The 20,313-nt window shown below is 45.6% G+C and overlaps 1 protein-coding gene across 4 annotated transcripts in view; it reads right to left on the bottom strand.

Annotated features, from left to right (window-relative positions):
• Positions 1-20,313, bottom strand: part of bicra (BRD4 interacting chromatin remodeling complex associated protein) — an 85,637-nt gene that overhangs the window by 25,576 nt on the left and 39,748 nt on the right. For 2 of the 4 annotated variants that reach the window (XM_045724901.2, XM_045724904.2), the window contains 5 exons: positions 20,141-20,275; positions 12,667-13,233; positions 3,817-4,252; positions 3,438-3,574; positions 3,115-3,243 (listed from right to left, as the gene is read on the bottom strand). In XM_045724901.2, the coding sequence (XP_045580857.2) occupies positions 3,115-3,243; positions 3,438-3,574; positions 3,817-4,252; positions 12,667-13,233; positions 20,141-20,275 (1,404 nt within the window). The remainder of the gene's footprint in view (positions 1-3,114; positions 3,244-3,437; positions 3,575-3,816; positions 4,253-12,666; positions 13,234-20,140; positions 20,276-20,313) is intronic. The other 2 variants (XM_045724905.2, XM_045724906.2) reach the window with 2 other exon arrangements.

The raw sequence follows: 20,313 nt of genomic DNA, 5'->3' as shown, positions 1-20,313 counted from the left end.
ACCCCGACCCAGGACCAAATCCCCGTCATTCACATGAAGAAGAGGAGACGGAGATATCGGGGTCGTAGGTCGGGATGCCTTGTAAGGATCCGATGGCGAGTGAGTAACCCCCCCCCCCCATTAGCCAACGTACAATCATTGGATAACAAAACGGATGAGCTCCGATCAAGACTACGCGACCAACGGGACGTTTAAAAGCTGTAATATCTTATGTTTCACCGAGTCGTGGCTGAACGACGACATGTATAAAATACAGCTGGCTGGGTTTTCGGTGCGTCGGCGAGATAGAACAGCTGCCTTCGGAAAGATAAAGGGGGTGGTGGTCTGTGTCTATTTGTCAATAACAGCTGGTGCACAAAATCTAATATTAAAGAAGTCTCAAGGTTTTGCTCGCCTTAGGTAGAGTATCTCGTGATAAGTTGTAGACCACACTATTTACCAAGAGACGCGTAACAAAGCTCTCCCTCGCCCTCCATTTGGTAAATCTGACCACAATTCTATCCTCCGGATTCCTGCTTACAAGAAAAAACTAAAGCAGGAAGTACCCGTGACTCGCTCAATAAGGAAGTGGTCAGATGAAGCAGATGCTAAACTACAGGACTGTTTTGCTACCACAGATTGGAATATGTTCCGGGATTCATCCGATGGCAATGAGGAGTACACCACATTAGTCACTGGCTTCATCAATAAGTGCATTGAAGACCCCATCCCCACAGTGACCGCACGTACATACCCCAACCAGAAGCCATGGATTACAGGCAACATCCGCACTGAGCTAAAGGGTAGAGCTGCCGTTTCTGACGAACCACCAAACAGGCAAAGTGTAAACACAGAAGGCCCAAAAAATTGCCAGAGACTCCAGCCACCCTAGTCATAGATTGTTCTCTCTGCTGCCGCACGGCAAGCGGTACTGGAGCGCCAAGTCTAGGTCCAAAAGGCTCCTTAACAGCTTCTACCCCCAAGCCATAAGACTCCTGAACAACGAATCAAATGGCTACCTGGACTATATGCATTGTCCCCACCCGCATTTTTACGCTGCTGCTACTCTCTGTTTATTATCCATGCAGAGTCACTTTAACTCTACCTCCATGTACATATTATTTTTTTTTATATTTTAATTGTTGTATTTAACCTTTATTAAACTAGGCAAGTCAGTTAAGAACAAATTCTTATTTACAATGAAGGCCAACACATATTACCTCGAATAACCTCATTACTGTTATTATATTGTTGCTCTTTAATTATTTGTTATTTTTTTTTTTTTTTTTGTAATATTAAAAAAAAAATGTAAACTTATTTTTTACTTGATTTATTTCAGTAAATACTTAACACTTTTTTTTTATTCTTAAAACTGCATTGTTGGTTAACCTCTCTTGGGTAGGGGGCAGTATTTTCACGGCCGGACGAAAAACGTACCCAAATTAAACGGCCTACTACTTGGGCCCAGGAACTAGAATATGGATATTATTAGTAGATTTGGATAGAAAACACTCTGACGTTTCTAAAACTGTTTGAATGGTGTCTGTGAGTATAACAGAACTCATATGGCAGGCAAAAACCTGAGAAAAAAATCCAAACAGGAAGTGGAGGATGTAGTTTTTTCAAGTGATTGCCTATCCAACACACAGTGACTTAGGGTTCATTTTGCACTTCCTAAGGCTTCCACTAGATGTCAACAGTCTTTAGAAAGTTGTTTGAGGCGTCTATGGTGAACAGAGAGCCAACAAAGGAAGTTGGAAGTTGTTGACTCAGAAAAGCACATGAGTTCATTGGCGCGCATTCACGTGAGGGGTAGCTGTGTTCCAAAACGTTTTTCAAGACATTGGAATCGTCCGGTTGGAATATTATTGAAGTTCTAAGTTAAAAAGGCCCTAAAGATTGATGCTATACAACATTTGACATGTTTGAACGAAGGTAAATATAACTCTTTTTGACTTTTCGTCGTGACATTTTGGCCGCGCTTCCTACACTTGGAGTATCTTACTGAACGCGCAAACAACAAGGAGCTATTTGGACATAAATTATGGACTTTATCGAGCAAAATAACATTTATTATGGACCTGAGATTCCAGGAAGTGCCTTCTGATGAAGATCATCAAAGGTAAGTGAATATTTATAATGCTATTTATGATTTTAGATGACTCCAAAATGGCGGGTATCTGTATTGCTTGATGTTGTTTTCTGAGCGCAGGACTCAGATTATTGCAAAGTGTGCTTTTCCCGTGAAGCTTTTTTGAAATCTGTCACAGCGGTTGCATAAAGGAGATGTTCATCTATAATTCTTTGAATAACAGTTTAATATTTTTATCAACGTTTATGATGAGTATTTTTGTAAATTGTTGTGCTGATTCACTGGTAGTATTGGAGGCAAAATATTTTCTGAACATCACGCGCCAATGTAAAATGCAGTTTTTGGATATAAATATCAACTTGATCGAACAAAAAAATGCATGTATTGTGTAACATGATGTCCTGGGAGTGTCATCTGATGAAGATCGTCAAAGGTTAGTGCATAATTTTAGCTGGTTTTCTGGTTTTTGTGACGCCTCTCCTTGCTAGGAAAACGGCTGTGTGGTTTTTCGTGTGTTGGAACTGTCCTAACATAATCTAACCTTATGCTTTCGCCGTAAAGCCTTTTTGAAATCGGACAACGTGATTACATTAAGGAGATGTGTACCTTTAAAAATGGTGTAAAATAGTCGTATGTTTGAGAACTTTGAATTATGACATTTTGTTGGTTTTGAATTTGGCGCTCTGATTTTTCACTGGCTGTTGAATAGTGTGAACCGTGGCCTAGCGTCCCACCTCCCCAAGAGAGGTTATAAGGGTTTGTAAGTCAGCATTTCACTGTAAGGTATTTGGCGAATGTGACAAATAGCATTACATACAACAGTAGTTGTTAATCCTGGTCCCGGAAACACAAAAGGGCTGTTGACTGTTGTTTTCTCCCCTAGCAGTACACCACTAATCAACTCACCACCAACCCTCTGATCATTTAAAAATCAGAAGAAGTGGTACTGCTAAGGCACGAACAACCATGTACAATCCCTTTGGGTTGCCAGGACCAGGATGTAACAAATGGAACCCAGTAGGATTGGTTGAGGGTCTCCTCACCTGTGTTTGTAACGAGACCAGACCATGGGTCTGCTGTGTTGACGTCATCTGACCCAGACCTGACCCGATCACCTGGATCATCCCCAGGCTCCTCCCTCCCATCTGGCCAATCAGTCCTTCAGGTTTTGACTGGAAGAGCAGTAGAAACAAAATAATTATATGTTCTTACATATTTAACCTTTATCCAGGTATGTCAATTAAGAAATAAATTCTTATTTAATGTCAAATTCGATGGACAATAAAGCTTTCATTTTATTTAAAAGCAGTCACTACTTCTATGAAATGGTTGAAAGGAGGGCGGAGCTTCAGTAGGTACTACCCACCTGTACAGACTGGTGGAGAGACTGTTGACCAGGCTGCTGTCCTGACTGGTTAAAACTAGCTGGAGCCACGCCCCCTTGGTTCACCTCAACTCCACCTTGACCCTGCACTCCTGAGAACACCTGCACGTCATTGGATGCTGAAGAGAGAGAGAGAAAGAGAGAGAGACAGAGAGAAGAGTCAAACATTTCACTGTAGTTGTGTTTTTCTGCCAACCAAACTGAAGAAGTGAGGAGATTCAGCAACACTTGGAGGACAATGGAATTCAATAAAAAAAAAAATGGCTTCTTTATTGCTAAAAGTAGAAGAAAAAGCGTTTCGGCTTTTGGTCTTTATCAGGGTTGTTGTTATTGGCACCTATGAATGTTGTTTCTTTCTGACCTGTGGCAGGAGTCTTGACCAGCACAGACGCCTGCTGTGAGCTGAACTGGGCCTGTTGGGGGATCAGAAGGGCAGGTACATCCTGCTGTGAGCTGAACTGGGCCTGTTGAGGGATCAGAAGGGCAGGCACATCCTGCTGTGAGCTGAACTGGGCCTGTTGAGGGATCAGAAGGGCAGGCACTTCCTGCTGTGAGCTGAACTGGGCCTGTTGAGGGATCAGAAGGGCAGGCACATCCTGCTGTGAGCTGAACTGGGCCTGTTGAGGGATCAGAAGGGCAGGCACATCCTGCTGTGAGCTGAACTGGGCCTGTTGAGGGATCAGAAGGGCAGGTACATCCTGCTGTGAGCTGAACTGGGCCTGTTGTTGGGGCGGAGTTTGGGGTTGGCTGTGTTGTTGTTGTTGTTGTTTGGCCTGTAGTAAAATGTTCTGTTGGACCTGAGAGTGAATAACGGACAAATAGAACAGAAATTAGTAGAAATACTTTGATTATAACGTATATAATGATCGAAAAGCTGGTTTTGCTGGACTAACACCTCTCTCACATATCAGGCAAATAAACATGCAAGTAGAAGACAGTCGTGAAGAGGGCACGACAAAACCTATTCCCCCTCAGGAGACTGAAAAGATTTGGCATGGATCCTCAGATCCTCAAAAAGTTCTACAGCTGCACCATCGAGAGCATCCTGACTGGTTGCATCACTGCCTGGTATGGCAACTGCTCGGGCTCCGACCGCAAGGCACTACAGAGGGTAGTGCGAACGGCCCAGTACATCACTGGGGCTAAGCTGCGTGCCATCCAGGACCTCTATACCAGGCGGTGTCAGAGGAAGGCCCTAAATATTGTCAAAGACTCCAGCAACCCCAGTTCTCTCTACTACCGCACGGCAAGCAGTACCGGAGCGCCAAGTCTTTATTTAACCAGGAAGGCTAGTTGAGAACAAGTTGTCATTTACAACTGCGACCTGGCCAAGATAAAGCAAAGCAGTGCGACACAAAACAACAACACAGAGTTACACATGCAATAAACAAACGTACAGTCAATAACACAGAAGAAGAAGTCTAGGACCAAGAGGTTTCTAAACAGCTTCTACCCCCCCCAAGCCATAAGACTCATGAACATCTAATCAAATGGCTACCTGGACTATTTGCATTGCCCCGCCCCCCCCCCCCCTTTACACCACTGTTAGTCTCTGTTGTCATCTTTGCACAGTCACTTCAATAACTCTACCTACATGTACATACTACCTCAACTAACCGGTGCCCCCGCACATTGACTCTGTACCAGTACCCCCTGTATATAGCCTCCACATTGACTCTGTACCGGTACCCCCTGTATATAGCCTCCACATTGACTCTGTACCGGTACCCCCTGTATATAGCCTCCACATTGACTCTGTACCAGTAACACCCTGTATATAGCCTCCACATTGACTCTGTACTGGTACCCCCCTGTATATAGCCTCCACATTGACTCTGTACCGGTACCCCCTGTATATAGCCTCCACATTGACTCTGTACTGGTACCCCCTGTATATATCCTCCACATTGACTCTGAACCGATACCCCCTGTATATAGCCTCCACATTGACTCTGTACCGGTACCCCCTGTATATAGCCCCCCCATTGACTCTGTACCGGTACCCCCTATATATAGCCTCCACATTGACCCTGTACTGGTACCACCTGTATATTGCCTCCACATTGTACCGGTACCCCCTGTATATAGCCTCCACATTGACTCTGTACCGGTACCCCCCCTGTATATAGCCTCCACATTGACTCTGTACCGGTACCCCCTGTATATAGCCTCCACATTGACTCTGTACCGGTACCCCCTGTATATAGTCTCCACATTAACTCTGTACCGTAATACCCTGTATATAGCCTCCACATTGACTCTGTACCGGTACCCCCTGTATATAGCCTCCACATTAACTCTGTACCGTAATACCCTGTATATAGCCTCCACATTGACTCTGTACCGTAACACCCTGTATATAACCTCCACATTGACTCTGTACCGGTACCCCCTGTATATAGCCTCCACATTGACTCTGTACCGGTACCCCCTGTATATAGCCTCCACATTGACTCTGTACCGGTACCCCCTGTATATAGTATCCACATTGACTCTGTACCGGTACCCCCTGTATATAGCCTCCACATTGACTCTGTACCGTAATACCCTGTATATAGCCTCCACATTGACTCTGTACCGTAACACCCTGTATATAGCCTCCACATTGACTCTGTACCGGTACCCCCTGTATATAGCCTCCACACTGACTCTGTACGCCTTGTATATAGCCTCCACATTGACCCTGTACTGGTACCACCTGTATATTGCCTCCACATTGTACCGGTACCCCCTGTATATAGCCTCCACATTGACTCTGTACCGTAACACCCTGTATATAGCCTCCACATTGACTCTGTACCGGTAACCCCTGTATATAGCCTCCACATTGACTCTGTACCGGTACCCCCTGTATATAGCCTCCACATTGTACCGGTACCCCCTGTATATAGCCTCCACATTGACTCTGTACCGTAATACCCTGTATATAGCCTCCACATTGTTCCGGTACCCCCTGTATATAGCCTCCACATTGACTCTGTACCGGTACCCCTGTATATAGCCTCCACATTGACTCTGTACCGGTACCCCCTGTATATAGCCCCCCCCATTGACTCTGTACCGGTACCCCCTGTATATAGCCTCCACATTAACTCTGTACCGTAATACCCTGTATATAGCCTCCACATTGACTCGGTAATGGTACCTCCTGCATATAGCCTCCACATTGACTCTGTACCGTAACACCCTGTATATAGCCTCCACGTTGACTCTGTACCGGTACCCCCTGTATATAGCCTCCACACTGACTCTGTACGCCTTGTATATTGCCTACACATTGTACCGGTACCCCCTGTATATAGCCTCCACATTGACTCTGTACCCCCTGTATATAGCCTCCACATTGACTCTGTACCGGTACCCCCTGTATATAGCCTCCACACTGACTCTGTACGCCTTGTATATAGCCTCCACATTGACCCTGTACTGGTACCACCTGTATATTGCCTCCACATTGTACCGGTACCCCCTGTATATAGCCTCCACATTGACTCTGTACCGTAACACCCTGTATATAGCCTCCACATTGACTCTGTACCGGTAACCCCTGTATATAGCCTCCACATTGACTCTGTACCGGTACCCCCTGTATATAGCCTCCACATTGTACCGGTACCCCCTGTATATAGCCTCCACATTGACTCTGTACCGTAATACCCTGTATATAGCCTCCACATTGTTCCGGTACCCCCTGTATATAGCCTCCACATTGACTCTGTACCGGTACCCCCTGTATATAGCCTCCACATTGACTCTGTACCGGTACCCCCTGTATATAGCCTCCACATTGACTCTGTACCGTAATACCCTGTATATAGCCTCCACATTAACTCTGTACCGGTACCCCCCTGTATATAGCCTCCACGTTGACTCTGTACCGTAATACCCTGTAAAAAGCCTCCACATTGACTCTGTACCAGTACCCCCCAGTATATAGCCTCCACATTAACTCTGTACCGTAATACCCTGTATATAGCCTCCACATTGACTCGGTACCGGTACCTCCTGCATATAGCCTCCACATTGACTCTGTACCGTAACACCCTGTATATAGCCTCCACGTTGACTCTGTACCGGTACCCCCTGTATATAGCCTCCACACTGACTCTGTACGCCTTGTATATTGCCTACACATTGTACCGGTACCCCCTGTATATAGCCTCCACATTGACTCTGTACCGGTACCCCTGTATATAGCCTCCACATTGACTCTGTACCGGTACCCACTGTATATAGCCTCCACATTGTGTATATAGCCTCCACATTGACTCTGTACCGTAATACCCTGTATATAGCCTCCACATTGTACCGGTACCCCCTGTATATAGCCTCCACACTGACTCTTCTGTACCGTAACACCCTGTATATAGCCTCCACATTGACTCGGTAATGGTACCTCCTGCATATAGCCTCCACATTGACTCTGTACCGGTACCCCCTGTATATAGCCTCCACATTGACTCTGTACCGGTACCCCCTGTATATAGCCTCCACATTGACTCTGTACCGGTACCCCCAACTCTGTACCGTAATACCCTGTATATAGCCTCCACATTGACTCTGTACCGGTACCCCCTGTATATAGCCTCCACATTAACTCCTGTACCGTAATACCCTGTATATAGCCTCCACATTGAGTCTGTACCGTAATACCCTGTATATAGCCTCCACATTGACTCTGTACGTAACACCCTGTATATAGCCTCCACATTGACTCTGTACCGGTACCCCCCTGTATATAGCCTCCACATTGACTCTGTACCGTAATACCCTGTATATAGCCTCCACATTGACTCTGTACCGGTACCCCCTGTATATAGCCTCCACATTAACTCTGTACCGTAATACCCTGTATATAGCCTCCACATTGACTCTGTACCAGTACCCTCTGTATATAGCCTCCACGTTGACTCTGTACCGTAATACCCTGTATATAGCCTCCACGTTAACTCTGTACCGTAATACCCTGTATATAGCCTCCACATTGACTCTGTACCGGTACGCCCTGTATATAGCCTCCACATTGACTCTGTACCGGTACGCCCTGTATATAGCCTCCACATTGACTCGTAATACCCTGTATATAGCCTCCACATTGACTCTGTACCGTAACACCCTGTATATAGCCTCCACATTGACTCTGTACCGGTACCCCCCTGTATATAGCCTCCACATTGACTCTGTACCGTAATACCCTGTATATAGCCTCCACATTGACTCTGTACCGGTACCCCCTGTATATAGCCTCCACACTGACTCTGTACGCCTTGTATATAGCCTCCACATTGACCCTGTACTGGTACCACCTGTATATAGCCTCCACATTGTACCGGTACCCCCTGTATATAGCCTCCACATTGACTCTGTACCGGTACCCCTGTATATAGCCTCCACATTGACTCTGTACCGTAATACCCTGTATATAGCCTCCACATTGTACCGGTACCCCCTGTATATAGCCTCCACACTGACTCTGTACGCCTTGTATATTGCCTCGACATTGTACCAGTACCCCCTGTATATAGCCTCCACATTGACTCTGTACCGGTACCCCTTGTATATAGCCTCCACATTGACTCTGTACCGGTACCCCCTGTATATAGCCTCCACATTGACCCTGTACTGGTACCACCTGTATATTGCCTCCACATTGTACCGGTACCCCTTGTATATAGCCTCCACATTGACTCGGTAATGGTACCTCCTGTATATAGCCTCCACATTGACTCTGTACCAGTACCCCCTGTATATAGCCTCCACATTGACTCTGTACCATAATACCCTGTATATAGCCTCCACATTGACTCTGTACCGGTACCCCCTGTATATAGCCTCCACATTGACTCTGTACCATAATACCCTGTATATAGCCTCCACATTGACTCTGTACCGGTACCCCCCTGTATATAGCCTCCACGTTGACTCTGTACCGGTACCCCCTATATATAGCCTCCACATTGACTCTGTACCGGTACCCCCTGTATATAGCCTCCACATTGACTCTGTACCGGTACCCCCTGTATATAGCCTCCACATTGACCCTGTACTGGTACCACCTGTATATTGCCTCCACATTGTACCGGTACCCCCTGTATATAGCCTCCACATTGACTCTGTACCGTAACACCCTGTATATAGCCTCCAAATTGACTCAGTAATGGTACCTCCTGTATATAGCCTCCACATTGACTCGGTAATGGTACCTCCTGTATATAGCCTCCACATTGACTCTGTACCGGTACCCCCTGTATATAGCCTCCACGTTGACTCTGTACCGTAATACCCTGTATATAGCCTCCACATTGACTCTGTACCGTAACACCCTGTATATAGCCTCCACATTGACTCTGTACCAGTACCCCCTGTATATAGCCTCCACATTGACTCTGTCTACCACATTGACTCTGTACCGGTACCCCCCTGTATATAGCCTCCACGTTGACTCTGTACCGTAATACCCTGTATATAGCCTCCACATTGACTCTGTACCGTAACACCCTGTATATAGCCTCCACCTTGACTCTGTACCGTAATACCCTGTATATAGCCTCCACATTAACTCTGTACCGTAATACCCTGTATATAGCCTCCACATTGACTCTGTACCGGTACCCCCCTGTATATAGCCTCCACATTGACTCTGTACGCCTTGTATATTGCCTCCACATTGTACCGATACCCCCTGTATATAGCCTCCACATTGACTCTGTACCGTAATACCCTGTATATAGCCTCCACATTGACTCTGTACCGGTACCCTCTGTATATAGCCTCCACATTGACTCTGTACCGGTACCCCCTGTATATAGCCTCCACATTGACTCTGTACCGTAATACCCTGTATATAGCCTCCACATTAACTCTGTACCGTAATACCCTGTATATAGCCTCCAAATTGACTCTGTACCGGTACCCCCCTGTATATAGCCTCCACGTTGACTCTGTACCGGTACCCCTCTGTATATAGCCTCCACGTTGACTCTGTACCGTAATACCCTGTATATAGCCTCCACGTTGACTCTGTACCGTAATACACTGTATATAGCCTCATTACTGTTATTTTACTGCTGCTCTTTAATTACTTGTTACTTTTATTTCTTATCTGTATTTTTTTCTAAACTGCATTGTTGGTTAGGGACTCGTAAGTAAACATTTCATTATAAGGTCTACTACACCTGTTGTATTCAGCATTTCACTGTAAGGTCTACTACACCTGTTGTATTCAGCATTTCACTGTGAGGTCTACTACACCTGTTGTATTCAGCATTTCACTGTGAGGTCTACTACACCTGTTGTATTCAGCATTTCACTGTGAGGTCTACTACACCTGTTGTATTCAGCATTTCACTGTGAGGTCTACTACACCTGTTGTATTCAGCATTTCACTGTAAGGTTTACTACACCTGTTGTATTCAGCATTTCACTGTAAGGTCTACACCTGTTGTATTCAGCATTTCACTGTGAGGTCTACTACACCTGTTGTATTCAGCATTTCACTGTAAGGTCTACTACACCTGTTGTATTCAGCATTTCACTGTGAGGTCTACTACACCTGTTGTATTCAGCATTTCACTGTGAGGTCTACTACACCTGTTGTATTCAGAATTTCACTGTGAGGTCTACTACACCTGTTGTATTCAGCATTTCACTGTAAGGTCTACTACACCTGTTGTATTCAGCATTTCACTGTAAGGTCTACTACACCTGTTGTATTCAGCATTTCACTGTGAGGTCTACTACACCTGTTGTATTCAGCATTTCACTGTGAGGTCTACTACACCTGTTGTATTCAGCATTTCACTGTAAGGTCTACTACACCTGTTGTATTCAGCATTTCACTGTGAGGTCTACTACACCTGTTGTATTCAGCATTTCACTGTGAGGTCTACTACACCTGTTGTATTCAGCATTTCACTGTGAGCTCTACTACACCTGTTGTATTCAGCATTTCACTGTGAGGTCTACTACACCTGTTGTATTCAGCATTTCACTTTAAGGTCTACTACACCTGTTGTATTCAGCATTTCACTGTGAGGTCTACTACACCTGTTGTATTCAGCATTTCACTGTGAGGTCTACACCTGTTGTATTCAGCATTTCACTGTAATGTCTACTACACCTGTTGTATTCAGCATTTCACTGTGAGGTCTACTACACCTGTTGTATTCAGCATTTCACTGTGAGGTCTACTACACCTGTTGTATTCAGCATTTCACCGTGAGGTCTACTACACCTGTTGTATTCAGCGTTTCACTGTAAGGTCTACTACACCTGTTGTATTCAGCATTTCACTGTGAGGTCTACTACACCTGTTGTATTCAGCATTTCACTGTGAGGTCTACTACACCTGTTGTATTCAGCATTTCACTGTGAGGTCTACTACACCTGTTGTATTCAGCATTTCACTTTAAGGTCTACTACACCTGTTGTATTCAGCATTTCACTGTGAGGTCTACTACACCTGTTGTATTCAGCATTTCACTGTGAGGTCTACTACACCTGTTGTATTCAGCATTTCACTGTGAGGTCTACTACACCTGTTGTATTCAGCATTTCACTGTGAGGTCTACACCTGTTGTATTCAGCATTTCACTGTAAGGTCTACTACACCTGTTGTATTCAGCATTTCACTGTGAGGTCTACTACACCTGTTGTATTCAGCATTTCACTGTGAGGTCTACTACACCTGTTGTATTCAGCATTTCACTGTGAGGTCTACTACACCTGTTGTATTCAGCATTTCACTGTGAGGTCTACTACACCTGTTGTATTCAGCATTTCACTGTGAGGTCTACTACACCTGTTGTATTCAGCATTTCACTGTGAGGTCTACTACACCTGTTGTATTCAGCATTTCACTGTGAGGTCTACTACACCTGTTGTATTCAGCATTTCACTGTGAGGTCTACTACACCTGTTGTATTCAGCATTTCACTGTGAGGTCTACTACACCTGTTGTATTCAGCATTTCACTGTGAGGTCTACTACACCTGTTGTATTCAGCATTTCACTGTGAGGTCTACACCTGTTGTATTCAGCATTTCACTGTGAGGTCTACTACACCTGTTGTATTCAGCATTTCACCGTGAGGTCTACACCTGTTGTATTCGGCACGTGACAAATAAACTTTGATTTGATAAGATGTGATAAATTAACAACCAATCAAAACTTCTGAGCAGTGAGAGAAGTGTTAGGGTGAGTCCCTTCACACCTGGTGTAGTTTCTGTTGTGGAGAGGGCTGAGCGACGGGCTGAGCGACGGGCTGAGCGACGGGCTGAGCGACGGGCTGAGCGACGGGCTGAGCGACGGGCTGAGCCTGGAGCTGCAGGGGGACCTGGGCCTTCACCACTCCACCACCGGGGGCCCCCACCTCGGGCACCGTGAACTGGAACCCTGCAGGAGGGCCCTGGAGAGTCTGGGGGGGTTTGGGGGAGCATGCATCAGGTTGGTAGGGAGCAGGCTGGGAGGGGGGCCGGGACTGGATGTGGATCTGTTGTTGTTGTTGTGGTGCAGGCTGGGGGGAGCCAGGGATCTGGTTGTGGATAATGAACATTGGGGGAAGAGATGATGGGGTGCAGGCGCGGACGGGGGTCTGTGGCTGGGATGGGGTGCGGGACTGGCCATGGTGGTGGGGGGACTGCAGGGGGAGGTGGGGGGACTGCAGGGGGAAGGGGGAGGGCTGAGGGCTGTCCGACAGAGGGGGAGCAGTGTGGGAGGCCAGGGGTTGGGAGGGAGACAGGCTCTGGAGCTTCAACTGCTGTCCAGACGCCTGGGGCATCTAGGGTTAAAGGTCAAAACAGACAGGAAACACGTCAGACACAGAGGCTACATACATTACAAGATATTAAAGGTTCCAAATAATACCAGACTTTAAGAAAATAAAACATGTGAAAACAGCATTATAACAACATCAAGGAGGAGCAGAGAGGAGAAGAGAGGAGGAGAAGAGCAGGGAGGAGGAGAAGAGCAGGGAGGAGCAGGGAGGAGGAGAGAGGAGGAGAGGAGAGCAGAGAAGGAGAAGAGCAGGGAGGAGCAGGGAGGAGGAGAAGAGCAGGGAGGAGCAGGGAGGAGGAGAGAGGAGGAGAGGAGAGCAGAGAAGGAGAAGAGCAGGGAGGAGCAGGGAGGAGGAGAAGAGCAGGGAGGAGCAGAAGAGCAGGGAGGAGCAGGGAGGAGCAGGGAGGAGGAGAGGAGAGCAGAGAAGGAGAAGGAGAAGAGCAGGGAGGAGCAGGGAGGAGGAGAAGAGCAGGGAGGAGGAGAAGAGCAGGGAGGAGGAGAGGCAGGTATAGAACATCAAGCAAAAACAGGAGAGGAGGAGAGGAGAGCAGAGAAGGAGAGGAGAGCAGAGGAGAGGAGAGCAGCGGAGAGGAGAGGAGGAGGAGAGCAGAGGAGGAGAGGAGAGCAGAGAAGGAGGAGAGAAGGAGGAGAGGAGAGCAGAGAAGGAGAGGAGAGCAGCGGAGAGGAGATGAGGAGGAGAGCAGAGGAGGAGAGGAGAGCAGAGAAGGAGGAGAGGAGAGCAGAGGAGGAGGAGAGGAGAGCAGAGGAGGAGGAGAGGAGAGCAGAGAAGGAGGAGAGGAGAGGAGAGGAGGAGGAGAGGAGAGCAGAGGAGGAGAGGAGAGCAGAGGAGGAGGAGAGGAGAGCAGAGGAGGAGAGGAGAGCAGAGGAGGAGGAGAGCAGAGAAGGAGGAGAGGAGAGCAGAGGAGGAGGAGAGGAGAGCAGAGGAGGAGAGGAGAGCAGAGGAGGAGGAGAGGAGAGCAGAGGAGGAGAGGAGAGCAGAGGAGGAGAGGAGAGGAGGAGAGGACAGGCAGGTACAGGACATCAGGCAGAAAACCAGCACACGTGATCAACTTTCAGAGGGAACAGGTTGTGAGGACCACACAGAGAGACACAAGCACCCTGCTAGTCAGTTTGTATAGGAACACTAGGGCTTGTTATAGACTACTTTACTACTGCCCAGGGAAAGAACAAGTCCATCCTCCAACCTGAAACACAATCAGAAAGCCATGTAGCACTCTGCCATGACCTGCCAGAGACAGTTGAAAGAAGGAGAGATTATCTTGTGTTATTATGCTGAGGGAAACCAGTGGACGCGAGGAGGGGGTTCTGGGAAGGTTTAAGCCAAGGGTTTCTGGGAATAGAAGGGGGTGGGCATCTTGGTTTGGGGCAAAACCCAGTTGTTGCATGAGAGGGGTAGAGAGAGGGAAGCAAAAGGGGGGTATCACTGTCACTGTAGTCAACAGAGGAGCAGGGAGCAAAGGAGAGGAGGGGAGAGAAGCAGGAGGAGAGAAGGGAGCAGGAAAGGAGGGGAGAGGAGCAAAGAGCAGGGGAGAGTGGCAGAGAGCAGGAGGGGGGAGGGCAGGGAGCAGGAGGAGGGGAGAGGGCAGGATGAGAGAGGAGCAGAGGGCAGGAGGGAGAGAGGGCAGGTGGAGGAGAGAGGGCAGGATGAGAGAGGAGCAGAGGGTAGGAGGGAGAGAGAGCAGGTGGAGGGGAGAGGGCAGGATGAGAGAGGAGCAGAGGGTAGGAGGGAGAGAGAGCAGGAGGAGGGGAGAGGGCAGGATGAGAGAGGAGCAGAGGGTAGGAGGATGTGTCACGGACTCCGTTGTCTGTAGCACAGAAGAACGATGGAGTGAGTGGATAGGTGAGAGGGGGAAAAGGGGTAACTCTGTTTACTAGATGGTCATGCCATGCAAAGAGAAGAGACCGAGACAGGTCTAGATATGACAGGTCTAGTATTCTACCATGAGATATGACAGGTCTAGATTTGACAGGTCTAGATATGACAGGTCTAGTATTCTACCATGAGATATGACAGGTCTCGTAATGACAGGTCTAGATAAGACAGGTCTAGTATTCTACCATGAGATTTGACAGGTCTAGTATTCTACCATGAGATTTGACAGGTCTAGTATTCTACCATGAGATATGACAGGTCTAGTATTCTACCATGAGATATGACAGGTCTAGTATTCTACCATGAGATATGACAGGTCTAGTATTCTACCATGAGATATGACAGGTCTAGTATTCTACCATGAGATATGACAGGTCTAGTATTCTACCATGAGATATGACAGGTCTAGTATTCTACCATGAGATATGACAGGTCTAGTATTCTACCATGAGATATGACAGGTCTAGTATTCTACCATGAGATATGACAGGTCTAGTATTCTACCATGAGATATGACAGGTCTAGTATTCTACCATGAGATATGACAGGTCTAGTATTCTACCATGAGATATGACAGGTCTAGATATGACAGGTCTAGATATGACAGGTCTAGTATTCTACCACGAGATATGACAGGTCTAGTATTCTACCATGAGATATGACAGGTCTAGTATTCTACCATGAGATATGACAGGTCTAGTATTCTACCATGAGATATGACAGGTCTAGATTTGACAGGTCTAGTATTCTACGATGAGATATTACAGGTCTAGTATTCTACGATGAGATATTACAGGTCGAGTATTCTACCACGGGATATGACAGGTCTATGACAGGTCTAGTATTCTACCATGAGATTTGACAGGTCTAGTATTCTACCATGAGATATGACAGGTCTAGATTTGACAGGTCTAGTATTCTACCATGAGATATGACAGGTCTAATATTCTACCATGAGATATGACAGGTCTAGATTTGACAGGTCTAGTATTCTACGATGAGATATGACAGGTCTAGTATTCTACCATTAGATATGACAGGTCTAGTATTCTACCATGAGATATGACAGGTCTATGACAGGTCTAGTATTCTACCATGAGATTTGACAGGTCTAGATTTGACAGGTCTAGTATTCTACCATGAGATATGACAGGTCTAGTATTCTACCATGAGATATGACAGGTCTAGATATGACAGGTCTAGATTTGACAGGTCTAGTATTCTACGATGAGATATGACAGGTCTAGTATTCTACCATGAGATATGACAGGTCTAGTATTCTACCATGAGATATGACAGGTCTAGTATTCTACCATGAGATATGACAGGTCTAGTATTCTACCATGAGATATGACAGGTCTAGTATTCTACCATGAGATATGACAGGTCTAGTATTCTACCATTAGGTATGACAGGTCTAGTATTCTACCATGAGATATGACAGGTCTAGTATTCTACCATGAGATATGACAGGTCTAGTATTCTACCATGAGATATGACAGGTCTAGATATGACAGGTCTAGTATTCTACCATGAGATATGACAGGTCTAGATATGACAGGTCTAGTATTCTACCATGAGATATGACAGGTCTAGTATTCTACCATGAGATATGACAGGTCTAGTATTCTACCATGAGATATGACAGGTCTAGTATTCTACCATGAGATATGACAGGTCTAGATTTGACAGGTCTAGTATTCTACGATGAGATATGACAGGTCTAGTATTCTACCATGAGATATGACAGGTCTAGATATGACAGGTCTAGATATGACAGGTCTAGATTTGACAGGTCTAGTATTCTCCCATGAGATATGACAGGTCTATGACAGGTCTAGTATTCTACCATGAGATTTGACAGGTCTAGATTTGACAGGTCTAGTATTCTACCATGAGATATGACAGGTCTAGATTTGACAGGTCTAGTATTCTACGATGAGATATGACAGGTCTAGTATTCTACCATTAGATATGACAGGTCTAGTATTCTACCATGAGATATGACAGGTCTAGTATTCTACCATGAGATATGACAGGTCTAGTATTCTACCATGAGATATGACAGGTCTAGTATTCTACCATGAGATATGACAGGTCTAGTATTCTACCACGAGATATGACAGGTCTAGTATTCTACCACGAGATATGACAGGTCTAGTATTCTACCACGAGATATGACAGGTCTAGTATTCTACCACGAGATATGACAGGTCTAGTATTCTACCACGAGATATGACAGGTCTAGTATTCTACCACGAGATATGACAGGTCTAGTATTCTACCACGAGATATGACAGGTCTAGTATTCTACCACGAGATATGACAGGTCTAGTATTCTACCACGAGATATGACAGGTCTAGTATTCTACCACGAGATATGACAGGTCTAGTATTCTACCACGAGATATGACAGGTCTAGTATTCTACCACGAGATATGACAGGTCTAGTATTCTACCACGAGATATGACAGGTCTAGTATTCTACCACGAGATATGACAGGTCTAGTATTCTACCATGAGATATGACAGGTCTAGTATTCTACCATGAGATATGACAGGTCTAGTATTCTACCATGAAATATGACAGGTCTAGTATTCTACGATGAGATATGACAGGTCTAGTATTCTATCATGAGATATGACAGGTCTAGATTTGACAGGTCTAGTATTCTACGATGAGATATTACAGGTCTAGTATTCTACGATGAGATATTACAGGTCGAGTATTCTACCACGAGATATGACAGGTCTATGACAGGTCTAGTATTCTACCATGAGATATGACAGGTCTAGTATTCTACCATGAGATATGACAGGTCTAGTATTCTACCATGAGATATGACAGGTCTAGATATGACAGGTCTAGATTTGACAGGTCTAGTATTCTACGATGAGATATGACAGGTCTAGTATTCTACCATGAGATATGACAGGTCTAGTATTCTACCATGAGATATGACAGGTCTAGTATTCTACCATGAGATATGACAGGTCTAGTATTCTACCGTGAGATATGACAGGTCTAGTATTCTACCATGAGATATGACAGGTCTAGTATTCTACCATGAGATATGACAGGTCTAGTATTCTACCATGAGATATGACAGGTCTAGTATTCTACCATGAGATATGACAGGTCTAGTATTCTACCATGAGATATGACAGGTCTAGATTTGACAGGTCTAGTATTCTACGATGAGATATGACAGGTCTAGTATTCTACCATGAGATATGACAGGTCTAGATATGACAGGTCTAGATATGACAGGTCTATGACAGGTCTAGTATTCTACCATGAGATTTGACAGGTCTAGATTTGACAGGTCTAGTATTCTACCATGAGATATGACAGGTCTAGTATTCTACCCTGAGATATGACAGGTCTAGTATTCTACCATGAGATATGACAGGTCTAGTATTCTACCATGAGATATGACAGGTCTAGTATTCTACCATGAGATATGACAGGTCTAGATATGACAGGTATATTATTCTCCCATGAGATATGACAGGTCTAGATATGACAGGTCTAGTATTCTACCATGAGATATGACAGGTCTAGTATTCTACCATGAGATATGACAGGTCTAGTATTCTACCATGAGATATGACAGGTCTAGATATGACAGGTCTAGTATTCTACGATGAGATATGACAGGTCTAGTATTCTACCATGAGATATGACAGGTCTAGATATGACAGGTCTAGATATGACAGGTCTAGTATTCTACGATGAGATATGACAGGTCTAGTATTCTACCATGAGATATGACAGGTCTAGATATGACAGGTCTAGATATGACAGGTCTAGTATTCTACCATGAGATATGACAGGTCTAGATATGACAGGTCTAGTATTCTACCATGAGATATGACAGGTCTAGTATTCTACCATGAGATATGACAGGTCTAGATATGACAGGTCTAGATATGACAGGTCTAGATATGACAGGTCTAGATATGACAGGTCTAGTATTCTACCATGAGATATGACAGGTCTAGTATTCTACCATGAGATATGACAGGTCTAGATATGACAGGTCTAGATATGACAGGTCTAGATTTGACAGGTCTAGTATTCTGTCCATACATGAGTAGTGATGTCATATTCAGGATGCAGGTTTGATAATATATGTATCTCTAGATTGTTGTTTCTACATCTACTACGCGTCCACAAGCGTATTATCTACAACCCACTGTAATCCATCCTCATCAACGCATGTCCATGACTGGAGAGGGTGAGACAGACAGACAGACAGACACTCAGAGACAGACCATGCATGGGGCAGTGACAGTAAAAAAAAAAAATGCTTTGAAATAGACAGCAGGGCTGGAAACCCACTCCAGAAACAAGCTACAGAGATGTGAGGGTGAATAGATAAACAACGTGAGAGTTATGACAATGGACTGGTGATTTACAGGAAACAAACTGTGCACACAGACAGAGACACACAGACAGACAGAGAGAGAGAGAGACAGACAGACAGACAGACAGAGAGAGAGAGAGAGAGAGAGAGAGAGAGAGAGAGAGAGAGAGAGAGAGAGAGAGAGAGAGAGAGAGAGAGAGAGAGAGAGAGAGAGAGAGAGAGAGAGAGAGAGAGAGAGAGAGAGAGAGAGAGAGAGAGAGAGAGAGAGAGAGAGAGAGAGAGAGAGAGAGAGAGAGAGAGAGAGAGAGAGAGAGAAAGAGAGAGAGAGAGAGAGAGAGAGAGAGAGAGAGAGAGAGAAAGAGAGAGAGAGAGAGAGAGAGAGAGAGAGAGAGAGAGAGAGAGAGAGAGAGAGAGAGAGAGAGAGAGAGAGAGAGAGAGAGAGAGAGAGAGAGAGAGAGAGAGAGAGAGAGAGAGAGAGAGAGAGAGAGAGAGAGAGAGAGAGAGAGAGAGAGAGAGAGAGAGAGAGAGAGAGAGAGAGAGAGAGAGAGAGAGAGAGAGAGAGAGAGAGAGAGAGAGAGAGAGAAAATGTCCTAACAGAGTGGCAGCAACAGGGGGTGGGGCTTAGCATTAAGGGGCGTATTGTCTACCTGGTTTACCACTGCTGCCTCAGCTAATTGGCTGTCAAGACCCGAGGGTGTGTGGCCAGAGCTGCTGACGATAACGGATGCTGGCACGCCCACTGAGACAGAGGGGGCGGGGTCATTCTCTGTCTGTCGCTGGTCCTGACATGGGCACATTAACGATTCAGGAAGAGAGGAGG

This window comes from Salmo salar, chromosome 09 (assembly GCF_965601325.2).
Source record: "Salmo salar chromosome 09, fSalSal1, whole genome shotgun sequence".
Taxonomy (NCBI): domain Eukaryota; kingdom Metazoa; phylum Chordata; class Actinopteri; order Salmoniformes; family Salmonidae; genus Salmo; species Salmo salar.
This window is presented reverse-complemented; position numbering and strand designations above follow the sequence as displayed.